The following is a 19,503-nucleotide window of genomic DNA, read 5'->3' on the forward strand; positions in this document are numbered from 1 at the left end:
CGCAAGTCACACGATGTGCATCATGGATATACCCCAGGTGTTTCTGATTTCCTGTAGGCTCTGGCTTAGATGAAAATAGACTGAAGTTCATTGCAATCCTCATTTCACATGCTGTGACTCCCCTTCTCTCATGCCATTTATCGATTTCAAAATTCCACCTTCTGTTTGGAGTCTTCCCTGTTTTCAAGTCCAGTAAGTGAGTTTCTCCTCTGTTCTCCTTTGGGGACTCTTGTTTCTCCAACTGTAATTAACTGTAGCATCTAGGTCATTCTGTCTTGTGGTACAGCCATGTACATGATCCCTGAGTGCCCAGCTCGCTCTGTGTTTCCCAGAGCACCAAAAACAACCCTTTCTTCTATGCACAGATACCATTTAAACACCTGGCCAGTTGAATTGCATTTAATTGGCTCCTTGACCGAAACCGGAAGCAAACACCAGGGGCGGGAGGCTGAGCTCTAAGCAGCTGGTGACCTGGCCTGCACCTGGGAGAAAATTGAAAGGGACTTTAGATCTTTCTAAGCATTATCACTCAACCGAGCCTCGTGTGTTCATTCTCTCGGGAAATCAGGTTGCCTACAGCAAAGAGTTGGGAACAGGAGCAAGAGAGACTTAGCCGCCAGCAGAGCAAAGTGAGTATGTGTCGTCCGTCCAATGGTTTTTATGGCTAATGGAGGGATGGTGATAAGATCTTCCTGCCAAACAAGACACGATGAATCTGGGTGTGGGGGTAGAGCATGCAGCAGGGTTTATTGCACAAACATTTTTGGGCGGGGGGGTGTCTGCTCCGAAAAAATTAAAGAAATTTTAAAAACCAGACCAGAATGTGTAAGTGGCCCAGAAAACTGAGCAGCGTGGGACATGCAGTGAATAGACACCGCACTAACAACAGGGCTTCCTCTGAGGAGGATGCTCTCCATTTAACCAATATTTATGTGACTAGGACCTTAGGGGATTCATGTCCACTCCCCCAGCCTCAGTATCCTTTTCCAGAAATTGAGAGAATTGGACTCAGTGTTCTCCAAGAGACTTTCCACCTCTAAAGTTTTGTCATCAGACGGTATGACTCCACGCTAAGCTTTATAAGAGATTCGAAAACGAGAAAGACACAGCTCTCGCTTTCTGGCAGTGTTTAGCTCCTTCGAACCTTAGTTTTCTCACCTATAAAGCTGGTCTGGTGTTTTAAGGATTAAAGGAAATGTGTTTGGAAAGCGCGGACTGCCTGGCCATTTATATAAAGTGCCCCGTAACTGGTACCTGATATTATCTTTAAAGTAGGATTAATACATTCATCAGTGGTTAAGATGCTCAAATGAGCTCCTGGAGGCAAAAGTCCTTTTTTAATGCAAACGTTAGTGCTTATGTGAAAGATGAGTCTAGGGGCGCCAGGGTGGCCCAGGTGGGTAAGCCTCCGACTCCGGCTCAGGTCATGATCTCATGGTTCGGGGGTTTGAGCCCCCACACCCCGCAACAGGCTCTGTGCTGACAGCTCAGAGCCTGGAGCCTGCTTCGGCTTCTGTGTGTCTCCCTCTCTCTCTGCCTCTCCTCCACTTGCACTCTGTCTCTCTCTCTCTCTCTCTCTCTCTCTCTCTCAAAAATAAACATCTTTGGGGCGCCTGGGTGGCGCAGTCGGTTAAGCGTCCGACTTCAGCCAGGTCACGATCTCGCGGTCCGTGAGTTCGAGCCCCGCGTCGGGCTCTGGGCTGATGGCTCAGAGCCTGGAGCCTGTTTCCGATTCTGTGTCTCCCTCTCTCTCTGCCCCTCCCCTGTTCATGCTCTGTCTCTCTCTGTCCCAAAAATAAATAAACGTTGAAAAAAAAAATTTTTTTTAAATAAATAAATAAACATCTTTTTTAATTTTTAAAAAGATGAGTCTATCACATGTATTCTTTTTTTTTTTTAAGTTTATTATTTTGAGAGAGAGAGAGCATGCGCATGCACAAATGGGGGAGGAGCAGAGAGAGGGGGGAGAGAGAGAGAATCCCAACGCAGGGGTAGATGTGGAGCTCAAATTCACAGACCACGGGATCATGACCTGAGCCAAAGTCAGACGCTTAACCGACTGAGCCACCCAGGCGCCCCTATCACATTTATATTTATCACATTTCTTTAGCAGCAGGAACCCGATGGCTTCAGCAGGACCCATGGCCAATTCCATGTTTGTGGTGGCACCCCCCAACGGGTATCCTGAGATCCAAGGAGGCATGTGTCAGGTGCCCCCGTATCCCAGCAACCAGCCCCAAGTCCACCTCATTCCTGTGAACCCCCCTGGTTTGAAGTCATCTGTAACTGAGCAACCTGCCCAGAGAGCCTTGAAAGAGGGCAAAGTCTTAGGGGTAAGTGACATTTCACTCTGCAGGCCGGGGGTCCCTGGCTGGAGTCGGACCAAGTGGGAGGCTTGGAAATACGGAAACTTCAAATCCAGGAGGAGGGGTAGGAGCTGATCCGGCCTTGTCAAACCCAGATCTACTAGAAATCTCAGCTGTGCGACATCACCAGGGTCTCAGTGTGGGGCCTTGTAATTTTTGCTTTAGGCACTTTAAGAAAGAGGAAGCAAAGCCACAAAAAAGTGGTAAACTGGAATGTTGGTCCTGTTGCAAGAGTACATGTCGATCCATGTGGCCTCTGGAAGAAAGTGGGTGTATCAAGCCACTAGGTAGAGCCTAAACCCAGCTTTCTCGAATGGAATCTTTGGCCATTAGGGGGGGAAAAATCAGGTTAGACAGCCAACAAAATAACACTTCACAACGGTTTTCCCCCTGCAAGGCCATCCTGGGCAGGACCAGCAGGGGCACATTTCATTGCACAGCTGAAAGATGACAACCACGGATTCCGACCCAGGCAGCCTGAGCTCAGGGCCTAATGCGAGGGTCAGTCGATTCAGCCTGTGTGGAGGGCAATTTGTATCCTCCAAATTTACCAAATACCCGATAATTCCATTTCTGAGACTGTCCTGCAGATACGCCCGTGCACACAAGAATTGCGATGTGGATGAGCTTATTAACTGCAGCACGGTTTGTGTGGACAACAGAATGGGAAGAGCCAAAATATCCATCAATATATCCCAGTTACATCGATGTATTATTCAAAGAATGGAACGTACTACAGCTATAAAAAAGAACAAGGAAGGCTTTTGCGTAATGAGATGGACCTAGCCCAGGATACATCCTCGAAGGAAAGAAAAAAATAGTCTGTGTATAGTCTGTTACCATTTGCACAAATTTGAGGAAATAATATATTTGTGTGTGCCGCCATATTTGTAGTGTATACACAGAGACATGTACATACCTAATATATCTATGTATATGTCCAAATACCACTTGTGCAGGAATATATCTATATTAATTTCCTAGGGCTCCCATAATAGAGTACCACAAACGGGGTGGCTTTGAACAACAGAAGTTGTCTCACGGTTGCGGAAGCCAAAAGTTCACGATCAAGTTGTCCCCAGGGCCATGCTCCCTGTGAAGGCACCAGGGGAAGGTCTCTCCCAGCCTCTCTCCCAACTTCTGGTGGTTCCTTGGCTTGTGGAAGCACGGTGCCGATCTTGGCACACATGGAATTCTCCTGTGTGCTTGTGTGTCTCTTCATATCTGTCTTTCGAAAAGGACCCCAGTCACGTAGGATCAGGCGCTCACCCTACTCCAGTATACATCGGATTACCTAATTACATCCACAACCACCCTAATTCCAGATGAGGTCACATTCTCGGGTCCTGGGGGTTAGAATTCTAATATATTAATTTGGTGAGGGAGAGACGCGCACAATTCAATCCCTAAAAACATCCTAAAGAAATAAGAGATGAACACAAAGACTTATCTACAAGAATGTTCATGATAGTATTATTTATAACAGGGAAAAAGGGGGGACAATCTTACCTGTTCAGTATCTCTGTTCCAACTACTCCCCAAAACATCCCAAGATGGAATCAGGCAGCCTTTTAAAAAATATGTTTGAAGAACGCTTACTGCCATGGGGCTGTGTCCACGATAAGACGTTAAATGTACAGAGCCATCTTGTGTTCTCGAAATATATATTTGAAAAGAATCACGGGAGGCTAGATACCAAAACGTAAGTGGGGTGTTTCCCCTGAGCGGAGGGTAATTGTGGGAAGTTTTCATTTCATTTTTCTACTTTTCATATTACTTGTTAGACCAGGAAAACAAACGATTTATGAAAATAAAAAGGAGGCACAAAGGGAAGGCAGGATCCAGCCTCAGAAACCAGGGCTTCAGCTTGTGGCTCTCCTGACAGGCCATCCAGATCCTGATTGGCCTGATCCACGTGGGCCTCGGCTCCATCATGGCCACCGTCCTCTCAGGGCACTACACAGCGATCTCGTTCTACGGAGGCTTTCCCTTCTGGGGAGGCGTCTGGGTAAGTAACGTGAGGTCACCCCGCAAATGAGCTCCCGGAAAGTGCCAGCACACCCCGGGGCCACCTTGTCAAGCTGTGTGGCTTACACTCTGCAGCAGCTTCCCAGCCAAGGGAGCCAGCAGGGCGCGAATCTGGCTCAGGCCTCGCCTACCAAGCATGTCGGTTGGTCGGGTTGCTGTGACCAATGGGCACAGACCAGGTGGCTTCCACAACAGAAATGCGTTACCTCACAGTTCTGGAGGCTGGAAGGCCAAGATCGAAACGTCTGCAGGGTTGTTCTGAGGCCTCTCTCCTTGGCGTGCAGATGGCCGCCTTCTCCCCGTGTCTTCACGCGGCCTCAGTGTGTCTGTGCCCTAATCCCCTCCTCACATAAGAACACCAGTCACATTGGATTAGGGCCACCCTAGTGATCTCACTGAAACTTAGTCACCTCTTTAAAGGTCCCCTCTCCAAAGATAGTCACATTCTGCGGTACTGGGGGGGGGGGGGGTAGGACTTCAATAGGTGAATTTTGAGGGGACACGATTCAGCCATAACACCAAGTGACAGCCCTACAGGGCACTGTTCACCTGGAGTGGGCACCTTTTCTAATTGGCTCACGCCATGGGTCAGCGAATTTTCTTCTTATTCATCAACCCAGGGCTGGCACCTTTTTCCAATTCACACAACAATGCCCATGTGTAAAAAATGTATTGGTAATAGCCCTCGAGTGTTGCTCAACTTAGGCCCCCAGCCTGAGCTCCAAGAGAAAAGACATTTCCACCCATGTTTGAGAGTGGCTACCCAGCCACAGAACAGTCATTAAGCAATGGGGACGCAACCTAGGTGCACGGATGGGCTTCAGAGTCCCCGTGGTGGTGAAATATTTGATAGGCGAGTGTGTCCTTTTTTTTCCTGGAAAGGTCTATAGCTTTCATCAGATTCTCAGGGTGATCTATGACTCCATAAAAGTTAAGAACTACAAGTCCTTTATCTTCTCCACTTTACTGCCTTTTTGATTCTTTTGCATTCTCTCTAGTGTCCTCTTAGCTATACACGCACACACACACACACACACACACACACACACACACACACCTCCCTTCTCCCCGTCCTCCCTCCCACCTCCTTTTTCTCTCTGCTGTTACACAGCCTGCCGTCTCTGGACTCACACGCCTATCTATGATTCAGATGCAACTTTTCTCATAAACAGCAGAATTCCCAAGTAACCTCAGATAATTAACCAAAGTCCTTCTTATCCCATGAGATTTAAATAAAATAGCCTAGTGTTATCATCCACCATAATCCCCCTCCAATGCCTGCAACATGGTAGGGCTTATGTTCTCGGGAGCATCTTTCTGTGAGCACCTGATCTCTTTTGTTTCCATCTGGGTCTCATTTCTTGAGGCTGAAGTCCTCTCTCTGCTTTGCATGGACCCAGACTTGGAACTCAGCCCCTGTTCCTCCCCGCCAAGCCCTGTGTCTGTACAACCAATTTTAATGGAGTTTGGGGCAATGGAGAGGCTGACATCACAGCCAAAGAATGGCTTGCTCTTAAGCATTGGATGTTATTGAATAATCTTTTTTTATATATGAAATTTATTATCAAACTGGTTTCCATACAACACCCAGTGCTCATCCCAACAGGTGCCCTCCTCAATGCCCATCACCCACTTTCCCCTCCCTCCCACCCCCCATCAACCCCCATTTTATTCTCAGTTTTTAAGAGTCTCTTATGGTTTGGCTCTCTCCCTCTCTAACTTTAGCCAAGGGATACAGGAGTGCTGATGCATAGGGGCACTTGTACCCCAATGTTTATAGCAGCACTTTCAACAGTAGCCAAATTGTGGAAAGAGCCTCAATGTCCATCAACTGATGAATGAAGAAAGAAATTTTGGTTTATATACACAACGGAATACTACTTGGCAATGAGAAAGAATGAAATCTGGCCCTTTGTAGCAACGTGGATGGAACTGGAGTGTTATGCTAAGTGAAGTCATACAGAGAAAGACAGATACCATATGTTTTCACTCTCATGTGGATCTTGAGAAACTTAACAGAAGACCATGGGGGAGGGGAGGAGAAAAAAAAAAAGCTACTGAATAATCTTAAGTGCCTGGCAATTGCCCTGGCATCTCCCCTTCTGCCAGGTTGCTAAACTCTCTTGACTGCCCCCCTCCTTTTATCTGCAAAGCAGTTTTGTTCTTGGTTACCTTGTCCAGGACTATGTATTTCCCAAAGATCACTAATGTCCTCTCCCATAACAAAGGCCCATTTCCTTTGGCACCTTAAAAGGACCAGCAAGGCCCGCAGAAGGCCAGCCTCTTGTTCCCTTCCCTTCCCATCAAGTCTCCATAACAGAAGGTTGTAAGACTGAGATTTATTTTTCCACGTATAGGAAAAATCACACTCCGTTTAAAAGGCGTAGGAAGGTAAAGTAACTTCTCATTGTAAAACCATTTCCACCCCAAGGTACACGCATCTACCCTGAGTGGTGGGAGGGTCTGTGTGGTAAAGGCGAAGAACATGGGGTCTGGATTCAACTATCTGGACCAGCCATCTGCTGGATGGTCTCGGGTCAGTTATTTAAACTCCACAAGCCTCAGCCTGCCAAAAGGAGAATAATAATAGTTCTGGGTGGGCCACCGTGCAGTTAAATAAGGCAAGGTTTGAAAAGCACCCCACACAGGGAGTGCTCGGCAAAGCTGTTGTTCAACCACAGCCGATGCCCTCTCAGACCACCGTTGCCACCACACTGGGCTCATGACAGTGAGTAAGCCCACCATCTACCGCGCCTGCAGAATACCAGTGTCGAAATAAAGGCACACAGTCCACCTCCCTGTGTTCATATTTGAGGTGGAGCATCTTAGAGGTGCGACGCTACCTTTCGAGTCCTCACCCAGGTGACGTTGGGCTTCTAGCTCAAAGCAGTGAAGATGCTGGTGACCTTCCTCCTTCCCTCCAAAGCCCCCGTGCCTAACGAATCCCAAGGGAAGGATGACAAACCAACAAGATGTGCCTGTGGGCAAATAAAAGACAAGGAAAGAAATAATACTTCCCGCACATCTCCTATGTGCGAGCTCGACTGCGTGTAAGATAATGAATGCCAAATGACCCACGCGAGGCATGGATCAGCTCCTGGCGGTCACCCTTAGGAGGACAGGGAGTTTTTCCCGCTGTTCGTGTGAGGAAATAAAGACCTCAAGAAATTAATCACTTACCCACATCACATGAGTTTCAAGCCAGAACTGAAAAACCAGGTCGGCTCAGTCCTAGAATCTGTATTTACCTCACTTTGCTGCCTTGTCATATGGTACAAGAGAGCTTGTTTTCCTTCCTTTTACCCTCCCTGTCTCTCTCCCTCCCTCCCCTTTCTCTTCTTTCCTTTCCTTTCCTTTCCTTTCCTTTCCTTTTTTTCTTTCTTTCTCTTTCTTTCTTTCTTTCTTTCTTTCTTTCTTTCTTTCTTTCTTCCTCTTCCTCCCTCCCTCCCTCTTTCTTCCCTTCCTTCTACTTCCTTTCCTTCCTTCCCTCCTTCTTCCCTTCCTTCCTTCCATCCTTCCTTCCTTTCCCCCATGTTGAGTTGGAGGTCCCAGCAGAGGAACCTAGTGTGCATGAGAGAATACGTGTGACCAGAATCATGGAAACCTGGAGACGGGGCCCTGACCTCTGACCTCTTTCTAAACCCCCACTCTTCTGTGCCAGTTCATCATTTCAGGATCCCTCTCAGTGTCAGCCGAAAATCAGCCAAAATCCTCTTACCTGGTAAGTCACCTCCTGACCCGGGCTCTCCCAGCGGGACCTATGGGAGACACACACGGTGGGGAAAGGTTAGCGCACAATCCCCCCTCATCCTTGCACTTACTTCCTTTTATAAGGCTTTTTTTTTAAGTTTATTTGCATAGTTTGAGAGAGAGAGTGTGTGGGGGGAGGAGGGGCAGAGAGAGAGGGAGAGAGAGAGAGAATCCCAAGCAGGCTCCACACTGCCAGCCCAGAGCCCGATGCGGGGCTCCATCTGTGAGGTCATGACCTGAGCCGAAACCAAACGTCAGACACTCAACCGCCCGAGCCACCCAGACGCCCCTCCTTGCGCTTACTTCTAAGCAGACACAGACGCTGTCACATGTGCTCACTCATACTCACATGCAGGACCACGTGAACCTGGCCAGAGTCATGGCAGGAAGGAGTCCAGAGGGTTCAAGGGAAGGAAGGACAACACAGCCCTGAGTGAAGGCATCAAGGTGTGGAGGCAGAGACAGAACAGCATCCGTCCCTCAGAGCCTCGTGTCGGAGGGGGCACAAAAGTCCCGGGGGCTCACGCTCCCCTGCAACAGAGCGGACACTGCCAGTGGCCATGGCGCACAGAGCAGGCCTCTGGCCATCTCTACAGGGAAGCCAGGGGAGGCCCAACCACCTGCTTCCCTCAGGAATCCGGCCAAGCGGTCTCTGCCAATCCCATGAACAAGACTCTGAGGTCCCCTAACAATGGGCCGAGAAAGCACCTTCGTTCCCCTCGCGACAGGTTGTCTAGGGTGAGGGGCCTCAGGATGGCCAGGTCCCTGTGCCTCATGAGATCCGGGCATGTCTTTCTGCACATGGCCCAGAATCATGGGACATCAGAGCCTGTCGCATCCCAAGACACTGGGCGGAGCTTCCTACCTATCCCCAGTGGGATAAGCAAGTCGAAGATGGGTAGGTAAACTCGGGGAAACCGCGATTGAGTAGTCCCCTCTCCGCAAGATCCGTGATCCTTGTTAAAGGCTCTGAGAAGTCCTACAGCAAAGGCCTGTTTCACTTTGTTCAGCCCAGCTTTTCTCAAAGCTAACTTACGCCCACACTTTTTTGCACAGAACATCACTTTACTTGCCACAGAACTGAGGTTCCAGGGATTCACGTTAAGAAGCTCGAGTCTCTGTTCATCCCAGCTACAATGATTTTCCTCTCCCACCCTGACCCTCTGTGTCTTCTTCAGCGGAATGGCAGTTTGGGCTTGAACATTGTCAGCGCGATCTGTTCTGTGGTTGGAATCACACTCTTCATCATGGATATGAGTCTCCCTCCCATCTATGCCCGCCCTGACTCTTATCCCTACTATGACACCTGGGGTGTGGTGAGTACCCCTCTGAGCCAACATCCCCCCACAGGTTCAGACTCGGCTACATTTAGAAAATTGTTAGAAGGCCCAAACACCAAGCTTCTTCACACAGCACTACAGCAGGAGGAAGTACCATCAAGAATCAGAAGAATGTTTAAAGTCCCCGACATGTCGCTTTACTGTTGTGTTACTTTAAGCACGTGACTTTTCTCAGTCTTAGTTTCTGCCTTTACAACACAGTAATCTACCTTATGACATTATGAGGAGAATTAAATGTGACAATAACACACACGTGCCTCTACCTGAATCCTTGCTCACGTTCTCACCTTGCTGCCCATGACTATGGACAAGGGGTCAGCAAAGGTTTTCTGTGAAGGGCCAGAGAATAAATACTTAAGGCTTTGCAAGCCATCTGGTTTCTTTTTTTTTTTTTTTAATGTTTGTTTGTTTGTTGAGAGAGGGAGACCCAAGCAGGCTCCAGCTGTCAGCACAGGGCCCAACGTGGGGCTCGATCTCACGACTATGAGATCATGACCTGAGCCAAAATCGAGAGTCAGATGCTTAACCGACTGAGCCACTCAGGTGTCCCAGACATTTGGTTTCCACGGCAGCTACTCAACCCTGCCCTGTAGTGGGAAAGCAGCCATAGAAAATCCATAAGCATTGAGCATGGCTGTGTTCCGATAAAACTTTACCTACAAAAGTAGGCAGCTGCCAGGAGTTGGCCCATGGATCGTAATTTGGCCCATGGATCGTAATTTGGCCCATGGACCAACCTGTGCTATGGAACAGGGCTGCCCGGTAGAAATATAATGTGAGCTGTGTGTGTGATTTTAAATTTTCTAGTTGCCGCCTTAAGAAAAAAAGAAGAAGGTGGTGCCTGGGTGGCTCGGTCGGTTAATCGTCCGACTTCGGCTCAGGTCATGATCTCACGGTCCATGAGTTCGAGCCCCGCGTCGGGCTGTGTGCTGACAGCTCAGAGCCTGGAGCCTGTTTCAGATTCTGTGTCTCCCTCTCTCTCTCTCTGCCCCTCCCCTGTTCATGCTCTGTCTCTCTCTGTCTCAAAAATAAATAAACGTTAAAAAAAAAATTTAAAAAAACAAAAAAGAAAAAAGAAGAAAACGAAACAAGTAAAAATATCTTAATAATATGTTTTATTTAACCCAATATATCCCAAATGTCATTTCAACATGTAATCCGTGCAAAATGAATATATATATATATATATATATATATATATATATATATATATAAATTTGCTATTTTGCATTCGGGCTACTCGGTCTTTGAAATCCTGGGTGTATTCTGCACTTAGAGCACCTGTCACTTTGGGACCAGCCACATCCCAAGTGCTCAGCAGCCACACGGGACTCGCGGCTACAGGGCTCGTGGCTGCCGGATTGGTGACTGACTGCAGCTACAGAGGGGTCCGCGTAGACGCTGTCTCTGCGTCTGCGCAGCCGCCCCTCCTCTCCCTCCCCGCTCACGTGATTCAGGTGTCTTCCTGAAGGATGACCACCCTTCCCTCTAGAGGAGCCCTGGCAGTGAGTGTCAAAGGACCAGGTCTCGTCCACACACCCTTGACCCTCACACGAGCCTGGTGAGACATTGTCCCCACAAGGCTGAGACGAGGTTAGGGGCCTTCCTCCAAGCCACAGGGACAGTCCACGGCAGAGCCACGTTTGGAACACCCCGGCCGGCACTCCTGACCTCTACCCGCTCTGGTTCCAGACCCCCGGAGTGGCGATTTCGGGCGTGCTGCTCATTTTCTGTCTCCTCGAGTTCGGCATTGCCTGTGCCTCTTCCCACCTGGGCTGCCAACCGGTCTGCTGTCAGCACCACGTGAGTCCCGAGGTTCCTGGGTGGGAGGGAAGACGCCCGGAAGGGGGCGGAGACCCCAGGGTCACCATGCTTCCCCTTCCGGCCCGGGAGCAGAGAAGTCTCCCAGGGCCGCAAGGCCTCCGCACCTGCCTGGTCCCTCTTGCACCCCTCCCAGCGCCCCTCCTGTGCGCCTGTGTTTTCCAGGTGGGCGTGGTCCTCCCGAACGTCTATACGGCAAACCCAGTGGTCGTCCCAGAACCGGTGAACTTGCCACCGACTTATTCCAACGAGGCCCAGGGCTCCAGATAAGCAAAGCCACAGCTTCTAGAAGCATCTTTCGCTGAGACCAAAAGAAGAGCTCCCCGTTCTGGGCTTCTGAAACCCAGGATCCTCCTTCCCTGACAATGTTAGGGAAATGTCTCTCTAACGGGCGTGCATCGTGACTTGGTTCCATTCGGCCCGGTAAATCGTGCAATGACTCTATTAAAAAGGAGACAGAAATTGAAAGTGGATTTTAACAAAGAGATCCTTCCCAGGGGTGTCTACACCTGGGGCCTTGTGTGCTTACCTGTGTGAGCTCATGGTTGGAAAAGCAAATGTCTAGACAACCCAATATTCATTCTTTCAATCATTCATTTGGTGATTAAATATGTCCTGAGCATTTGGTATGTTCAAGGAAGTTTAACATTGGTGAACACAGCAAAGTCTGTGACCTCAGGGAACTTCTGGCCTCATGGAGAGGACAACGTACAAGCAATTTTCCCTAACACGGGACAGAACGTGGGGACACACAGAGATACAACGGAGGGATATGATTTATTTTATTTTATTTTATTTTTTATTTCATTTTATTTTATTTTAGAGAGAGCACACATGAACAGGGGGAGAGGGGCAGAGGGAGAAGGACAGAGTTTTTAAGTTTATTTATTTATTTTGAGAGAGAGACAGAGAGACCGAGTGGGGGAGGGGCAGAGAGAAGAGGGGGGGAGAGAGAGAGAATCCCAGGCAGGCTCCACACTGATAGTGGGGCTCGAACTCACATACCATGAGATCATGACCTGAGCTGAAACCAAGAGTCGGACACTAGACCGACTGAGTCACCCAGGCACCCTGAGAGGGATATGATTTATTCTGGCAGCGATGGGGAAAGCAAAGAACAAGTCTGGTGGAGGAAGCAAATCTGAGGGGGGCATTAAAGGAGAGAGCAGGGGTTTTCAGTGCAATAAGGAGCCACACCATTGGGAAGACCTTGGAAGAAAGTGAGCCATGGAAAAAAAAGGAAGCTCACAAAATGGTCACTCCTTTTATATGCTATTACCCCGGATGCAACAGTACTCATGAATAAACATTGTCTTCAGGCAATGTTAAGGTATCTTCCAAAATTATGAGGCTCACACACCTTTATTTATAAAGGCGAAGAGAATAATCCAAAGAGAACTGGCTATGTCTAGAACTTCTAGGTTTACACACATTAATTTAAATATTTATTTAAATATACATGATGGCAGTTGGCTTCGAAAAGGTTAGAACATGATTTTACTCTTGTAAATATATTTAGCCTCTGGCTTTATCTAAAAAGTTTCTTCTCAGTGGCTTGTTCAGAATTCTTCTGCATCTTCTCTGACAGGGATCCGTGGGATGCCCATCGGCTAGTCAGGTTCCAAGGCTGCGGTGGGTTGTCATTTGCTAGAACTGACCGGGTCTCAGGAAATCATGGACAATCAAAATGTAATACGGGGCATGTAATATCCTGCTTCTAGACCAGCCCTTCACTCATCTGTTCTGTAAGCTGAGATGTTAGTACACTGGGCTCCCCAAAAGGGACTGGCCCAGTTAGACTACTCTTCGAGGTCTGGGTGAGCAGAGCAAGTCTAGCCTTCTTTCTGCCCTCTTCCTTACTGCTGCCTCTCACTGCCCTATCTCATCCCACACCTGCTCCCTCCACAGACCTCAAACCCTCAACCTTGATCTCCCACTCGGTCCTCAGAGTCTCTTTCCTGACTTGTCCGACCTGTGAGTTAACTTAGACACTCCTGACAAGCCTCACCTCCTACAGTGTGGGTCATCTTGGAGATCGAATCTTCTCGAGCACCTGGTGCATCTCAGGATACGTAGCACCTGCCACCTGCCACGTGCTGAAACCATTATGGAGCTTGTTGGAGCAGAGCCCTTTTCCCATCCCACCACCTGCCCTGATAATGTGCTGGGAGCTAGACCCCTCATCCCAGACGGCCTTCCACCTGAAGTGACAGCTCACAGCTTCCTGTGGGCAACAAATGTTTATCCTTGCTCTGCACCACGTCATAAGCGGTCCGTCTGCACAATGCCATTCACTCCCAGCCTCCCTAGAACAACGGAGCATAGAAAATGGAAGAGACCTTGGCCATCTAGCATCATCAGAGCAGCCAGGAGCCCAGACAGGACTGGAACCCAGACTCCAGATGGCCGGTCCAGGGCTCCCTGCAGAAACAGGGACACATCATAGGAAAACAAGGTGATGACAGTCAGAGACACCGTCTCTGCCTCCTCAGCTGGCACCTCCCCCCAACTGGCTTTCTCCCCCAACTCCCCATCCAGTGACAATTTTGCTATCACCAAAGTCACCAATGCCCTCCAGGGGCTTTGTTCCTGTCCTTATCTTACTTGACCCCTGTAGGATTTGACCCAGCAAACCGCCCTCTCCTTAAAACACTAGGCTAGTTCCACTCCAGCTTCTCCAAATGCCCTCCTCATTCTCCTGCATGAGCTCCTCTCTCTCCTCTTGGGCCTCCAGCATTGCTCTCCAATATGGCACTGCCCTTGGCCCCTTTTCCCAGCCCAGGTACTCAAGCCTGTCTCCTGGGAACTTGAGATCCAGCTCTCGAGTGAGACTGGGATTCAAATGTGCTCATCACTGCACAAAAGCTCTATAAAGTGTTTACACTGCTTTCCAGCCAGGTCTTGAATTGAGGGCTCATCATCCCCCAAAGTGGGATTTCTTATGGAAGAGATCATTCTGTTTCCTAGTTGATATGCCTGCCCCCATCTCCTCCACTGGTAAGTTCAAGTGCTACTTCCCCAGGGAAGCTGTCTTAGGTTCCTAAAGCCTGAAGCCTCCAAAGGAAAAGCAGGCATCTAGAGTGGGAGCAGCAGAGAGGTGCGCAATGTGACCTGGCAGTGATGACTTCCAGGGCTTAACTTCGAGGGCTGTTGGTTTGTTTTGTTTTGTTTTGTTTTTTATCTTAGCTGGAAAAAAAAGCCTGGTTTTTGTGTTGCAGTTGAAAAAATATGACTGTGGCTATGTGTCACAGTAGCTAATTCACACTTGCGACATTTATAGCCCCGCTCGACCTCCCTAAGAACTTTGCGACCTTCCATTGGGAAAGCAGGCTCACTCTTTGGAAGGTGCATTACAGTGTCAGTATCTGTGTGGGTGTCAAGGAAAGGCACCTGTTTCCCGGGACCCCAGCCCCTGTGCCGTGAGGCAGCCCACACTTCCCTGACATTTCCCTCCCAGGACTCGTGCTGCCCACAGTTTATAGCATTCACGTGGATGTCTCCCTGGGTACAGACCTAACATCTTCGACATCTCCCTGCTGTCTTGCCAGGCTCAGGATAAGACATGGGACACAGCAGCTATCACCAGACACTCCCTAGAATGAAGAGTATCTTCTTGCTTCCAGGAAAGAATCCCTTACGTACCCACTCCCTCAGTCATTCAGTGGCACGAAGTACCTATTGTATGCCGCGTGCTGGATGGAGCAGAGGTAGTTCCCGCCCTCCTGGAGAGCACACCCCCCCCCCCAAGCGCTGGACTGGCAAGTCACGTGATCAGTTGAGTGCGGACAGTCATGGGGAAACAGAGTGCTTGTATAAGCATTACTGGAAATGGAGAAGAGGGCAGAATTTCTGCATGGAAGGCCCCTCCAAAGAGGAGACGTGAAGGCTAAGAATAACTAGCCACACAGAGAAGGCAGTAAAGACCATTCCAGGCAGGAAGAGGAAGCTGTGTGAAGCCGCTCCTGCGGAAAAGAGCTTGGAGTATCCAGGGAACTGGAAAGAAAGCCAGTGCAGCTGGAACCTAGTGAAGAAGATGGAGAAGGTCTTGAGAAGGGGCTGGAAATGCTGGCAGGGGCCACAGAGGGCTTTGGATTTTATTCTAGGGCTAAAAGCCATGGGGTGGTTTATGCAAGAGAGTGATGTAATTTGGTTTACAGTTTGAAAGACCACCCTGCCTGGTTTGTAGGGAAAGGATAGGAGGAGGGTGAAGGAAGGAGGCAGGTGGACCTGGGAGGAGATTTAGTGATAGTCCAGTACAGGGGCTGGCAAAGTAAGGCCTGTGGGAAGGCCAGATCTGGCCCACCAAATGTTTTTGTAAATAAAGTTTTATTGGGACACCAGCCAGGCCCATTGGTTGACTGGCTGCTTCCGTGCTACAACAGAGACCATACAACCTGCAAAGCCTAAAATATTTACTATTGGACCCTTTGCAGAAACATGTGCCCACCCTGGAGATAGATAATGACGATGAGGAGGAGGAGGAGGAGGATCGTCCTTTGTGTGCCAGAATCATTATGTTCCAAGCTATTCTCATGGTGAGAAAGGATTAGCTGTGACCCACTCACCTTCTGTTGCCCTTGGTAATCAGACTGTTCTGGTGAAATCAATTCAGACGGAAGCTGTAGGCACTCAACCACAGTTCCGGGAAGTGCCTGGGGACACAGGGGCCCATTAACAATCCGCTGAATGCCTGAGCTAGGTAGTGACAGTGGAGACAAAGAGGTAGATTTGGGACATGGCTTGGAGGGGAGATCTCTAGGGCTCATGGACTGGGGGGGGGGGGGGGGGGGGTGAGTGGAATCAGAGGGGGAAATTGGGAGCAATGCCAAGGTTTCTGTCTTAGGTAACTGGGTGAAGAGCCACTTACTGAAATGGGGAAGGCTGGAAAAAGTTTCAGGAAAAAACCCAAATTTCAGTAATATTCCCCTCAAAAGCTCATAGGCACATAGCATTCCAGAGGTGACCAAGAACTTAAAGATAATCTCCATTTGATGCTTGAATATCCTCTGTCATTGTCCCCATATGTATAATATCAGCATCACCTGGGAGCCTGTTGGCCCTACCCCAGACATGCTTACTTAGGAATTCTGAGGATGGGGCCCGGCAGTCTGTGCTTCCGCAAGCCTGCCAGATGATCCCAACGCTCACTCAGGTTTGAGACCCTTTGCCCAATAGCATCTTCTCAAATGACTGCTCCTTCTGATTTTGAGCCCCTTATATGGTGGCATATATCATGCTGGTGCCTCCGAAGGCAGCCCATACCGTCCTTAGACAACTCCGCTGAGAAGCTTTGCCAAAGAATAAACTATGTCTAAAATCAAGTAAGACACTCCCCGAGTTGTCACCTGGAAGATAGAAGGATAACTCTCCCCTTTGGAATTGAGCAACCAGAGTGCTGGATAAGACTCAGTCCCAGCCCATCTATTTCCCACCAAAGCTTCCAGAACACCCAAGTCCCTCACCTTCCCTCTGGCCTCCTCTTCTCCCCACTTCCTGCCCAGGTGAGGCCACTGCCAAGTACCCTTTTTTATGTCTCATAAAGCTAAATCAGCGACCAGGGGTCAATAGGGAGAGCCTAGACAGATGGAAGGGCAACAAAGGCAGGAACAACAAGTTTAGACTTTGCCCAGGTAAGACACCAATAAAACTCCATAAAGGACTCCCCGTGGGGCCAGTCCAAAGGCTGCCAGAAGTCTTTTACCATCAAAGAGTATCCCTCACCCACTACTACTGAACACGGCACAGGGATGTAGGTGCCTAACAATATCTACGGATAGACTCAGTCTTCTGAAAAAGAAGGAATTGATGTCGAGTCCTTACTATCTACTAAACTGTTCTGCTCCATGCCCTTTCACCTGCATTATCCCATTTCACAAACGATACAGAGGGGCACTATGTTTTAAGAACAAGAAATCTGAAAATCTGGACCTCAAGAAGGGTCGTTTGCCCACGCCCACACCACTAGTAACTGGGGGAGGTGGATTTGAATCTATGCCCCCTGCCTACAAAGACGATGCTCTTTGGCCACCTCATCCTGCCATGTCCGCAGTGCTGGCCCCGGAACAGAAGAGAAGCATGTGGTGATGGTGAAGACAACAGTCACTGTCCTCTGTGTACTAGAATCATGATGTCCCCAGCTACCCGCTCACGGTGGGAATGAATTAGTTCTGACCCACCCATCCTCTTGTGCCCTTGATAATCAGAGCCCCCCCCCCCCACCCGGGGATGGGAGGCAATAAAAAGAGTGGAGTAAATAAATGTCAGCAGGGTGCATCCGCCAATCTCTAATGGGACTCCGTGATTGGTTTCAGCGAATATTAGTCAGCAAAATACGTCCAGGCAGGAAATAAGCCAGATGGCCATAAAGAGGTTTTCCTCCACCAACCATCAGCCCCACACAAATGAGGGCAAACCCAATAAGGCAGAGGAGGAGAAGAGAAATATGTCTGCAAGACTCGCCTCTCTGCAACCTCCCTTTCCACTGAGTACAAGGAAACTATGGGGTGTCTGGGAGACCCAGTCCATTATGCATCCGACTCTTGATCTCAGCTCGGGTCTTGATCTGGGGGTCATGAGTTCAAGCCCCACGTTGGGCTCCGCACTGGGTGCGAAGCCTACTCAGAAAAGAAATGGAAACTAGTCCCCCTTCCCCTTGGTAATGGCTTCTTCCACCCTGCCTCAGTCACTCACTCTCAGGGTCACACTTGAACCCGGTCAATGCCGACCTCCACCTCCTAGCTTTCCAGCTCACCGCCAAGCCCTGTAGTTCCTGCTCCCACGGGGCCTGCAGCCCATCAGGCTCCCACCCTCTCACCATCTCCACTCCGTGCTCCCCGTGGCTCAGCTCAGACTCCCCCCATGGCTCAACCATTACAACAGCTCCCAAGTCCCTTGCCCCTCCCACCCCAGTTTGCTCTGCAAAACCCCAACCCTGGTTCAGCCCAACTGGCTGCCTCCCTGGTGCCTGAAAACCCGTCTAGCTATTCTGTTTCTTTCCCTGGTCTGTACTCTCCCGACCTCTAGACGACAACCTTGTATCTTACCTTCTCTCTGCAAACCCCAAGACCTCCTCCCCACTTTGCTCCTAAAGAGCTTGCTTCCCGTTTCCACCAAGTAACTGAATGCCTTCGGAAGAGAATTACAAGCCCTGACCAAAGCCCTCGCTGAAACCATGGCCTGCCTTCCCTCCATTTATTACAGAGAAAATGTCCCAGCCCCCCCCCCCCACCCTGGCACCTGCTTCCACCTTCCGTTTCACTCTTATCCACATCATCACTTTTCACAAGCTACTCAATTACCCCCCCCAACAACCCCCAGACATGTCATTTCTCCCCTCTGCAAGATGAAACCCTCTCCTGATGCCAGAGCCAGCTAAAGACGCTGCCCTGTTTCTCCATGTCCCCTTACGGGGAAGATTTCAGAACAATTTCTGCCACTCTGTTGTCTGCAGAACAACATGTCTGCATGCCCTTCCCGTCCCTCACGAACTGACTCTAGTCGGGGTTTTCCGTCTCTTCACCGAAAACCTCTCTTGTCAAAATCCCCGTGATGCCCACGTGGCTAAATCTGAAGCAGGTTCTCAGCCCTCAGCCTCCCTGACTTATTAGCAGCATTTCATTCCCTCGGCCACGCCCTCCTTTCTCGAGCCTCTCTTCCCTTGGCGTGCAGGACACCACACTCGCCAAGTCTTCTGGGTTTTTCCCACGTGGCCATATGCTCTTTATTAGAATCATTTTCTTCTCCTGTTTCTAATTGTTTTAATGTTTATTTTTGAGAGAGAGAGAGAGAGAGAGAGAGAGAGAGAGAGAGAATGAGCAGGGGAGGGGCAGAGACAGAGGGAGACACAGAACCCAAAGCAGACTCCAGGCTCCGAGCTGTCAGCACGGAGCCCGATGCAGGGCTCGAACTCATGAACCGCGAGATCATGACCTGAGCCAAAGTCAGACGCTTAACTGAGTAAGCCACCCGGGTGCCCCTAGACATGCCTCTCTTTAAGATCTACCCACATCAGGGCCCCTGGATGGCTCAGTCAGTTTCGCACCCGACTGTGGCTCAGGTCGTGATCTCACAGCTTGTGGGTTCGAGCCCCGCGTCCGGCTCTGTGCTGACAGCTCGGAGCCTGAAGCCTGCTTGGGATTCTGCGTCTCCCTCTCTCTCTGCCCCTCCCCTGCCTGCTCTCTGTCTCTCAAAAATAAATA

The 19,503-nt window shown here is 49.5% G+C and overlaps 1 protein-coding gene across 2 annotated transcripts; it reads left to right on the plus strand.

Moving 5' to 3' along the window:
- The first annotated feature begins 2,106 nt into the window (after positions 1–2,106).
- Positions 2,107–11,927, plus strand: LOC101081000 (membrane-spanning 4-domains subfamily A member 8). 2 transcript variants are annotated; one of them, XM_003993486.5, is made up of 6 exons: positions 2,107–2,333; positions 4,252–4,374; positions 8,056–8,115; positions 9,323–9,460; positions 11,177–11,299; positions 11,471–11,927. In XM_003993486.5, the coding sequence occupies exons 1-6, from the start codon at positions 2,124–2,126 to the stop codon at positions 11,573–11,575; spliced, it is 759 nt and encodes a 252-aa protein (XP_003993535.4). In that variant the 5' UTR covers positions 2,107–2,123; the 3' UTR covers positions 11,576–11,927. The 2 variants fall into 2 exon arrangements, 1 of the variants encoding a protein (XP_003993535.4); XR_006585821.1 differs by lacking the exons at positions 2,107–2,333; positions 4,252–4,374; positions 8,056–8,115; positions 9,323–9,460 and having other exon boundaries at positions 10,952–11,287.
- Positions 11,928–19,503: the final 7,576 nt, after the last annotated feature.

This window comes from Felis catus, chromosome D1 (assembly GCF_018350175.1).
Source record: "Felis catus isolate Fca126 chromosome D1, F.catus_Fca126_mat1.0, whole genome shotgun sequence".
In the NCBI taxonomy this organism is placed as follows: Eukaryota; Metazoa; Chordata; class Mammalia; order Carnivora; family Felidae; genus Felis; species Felis catus.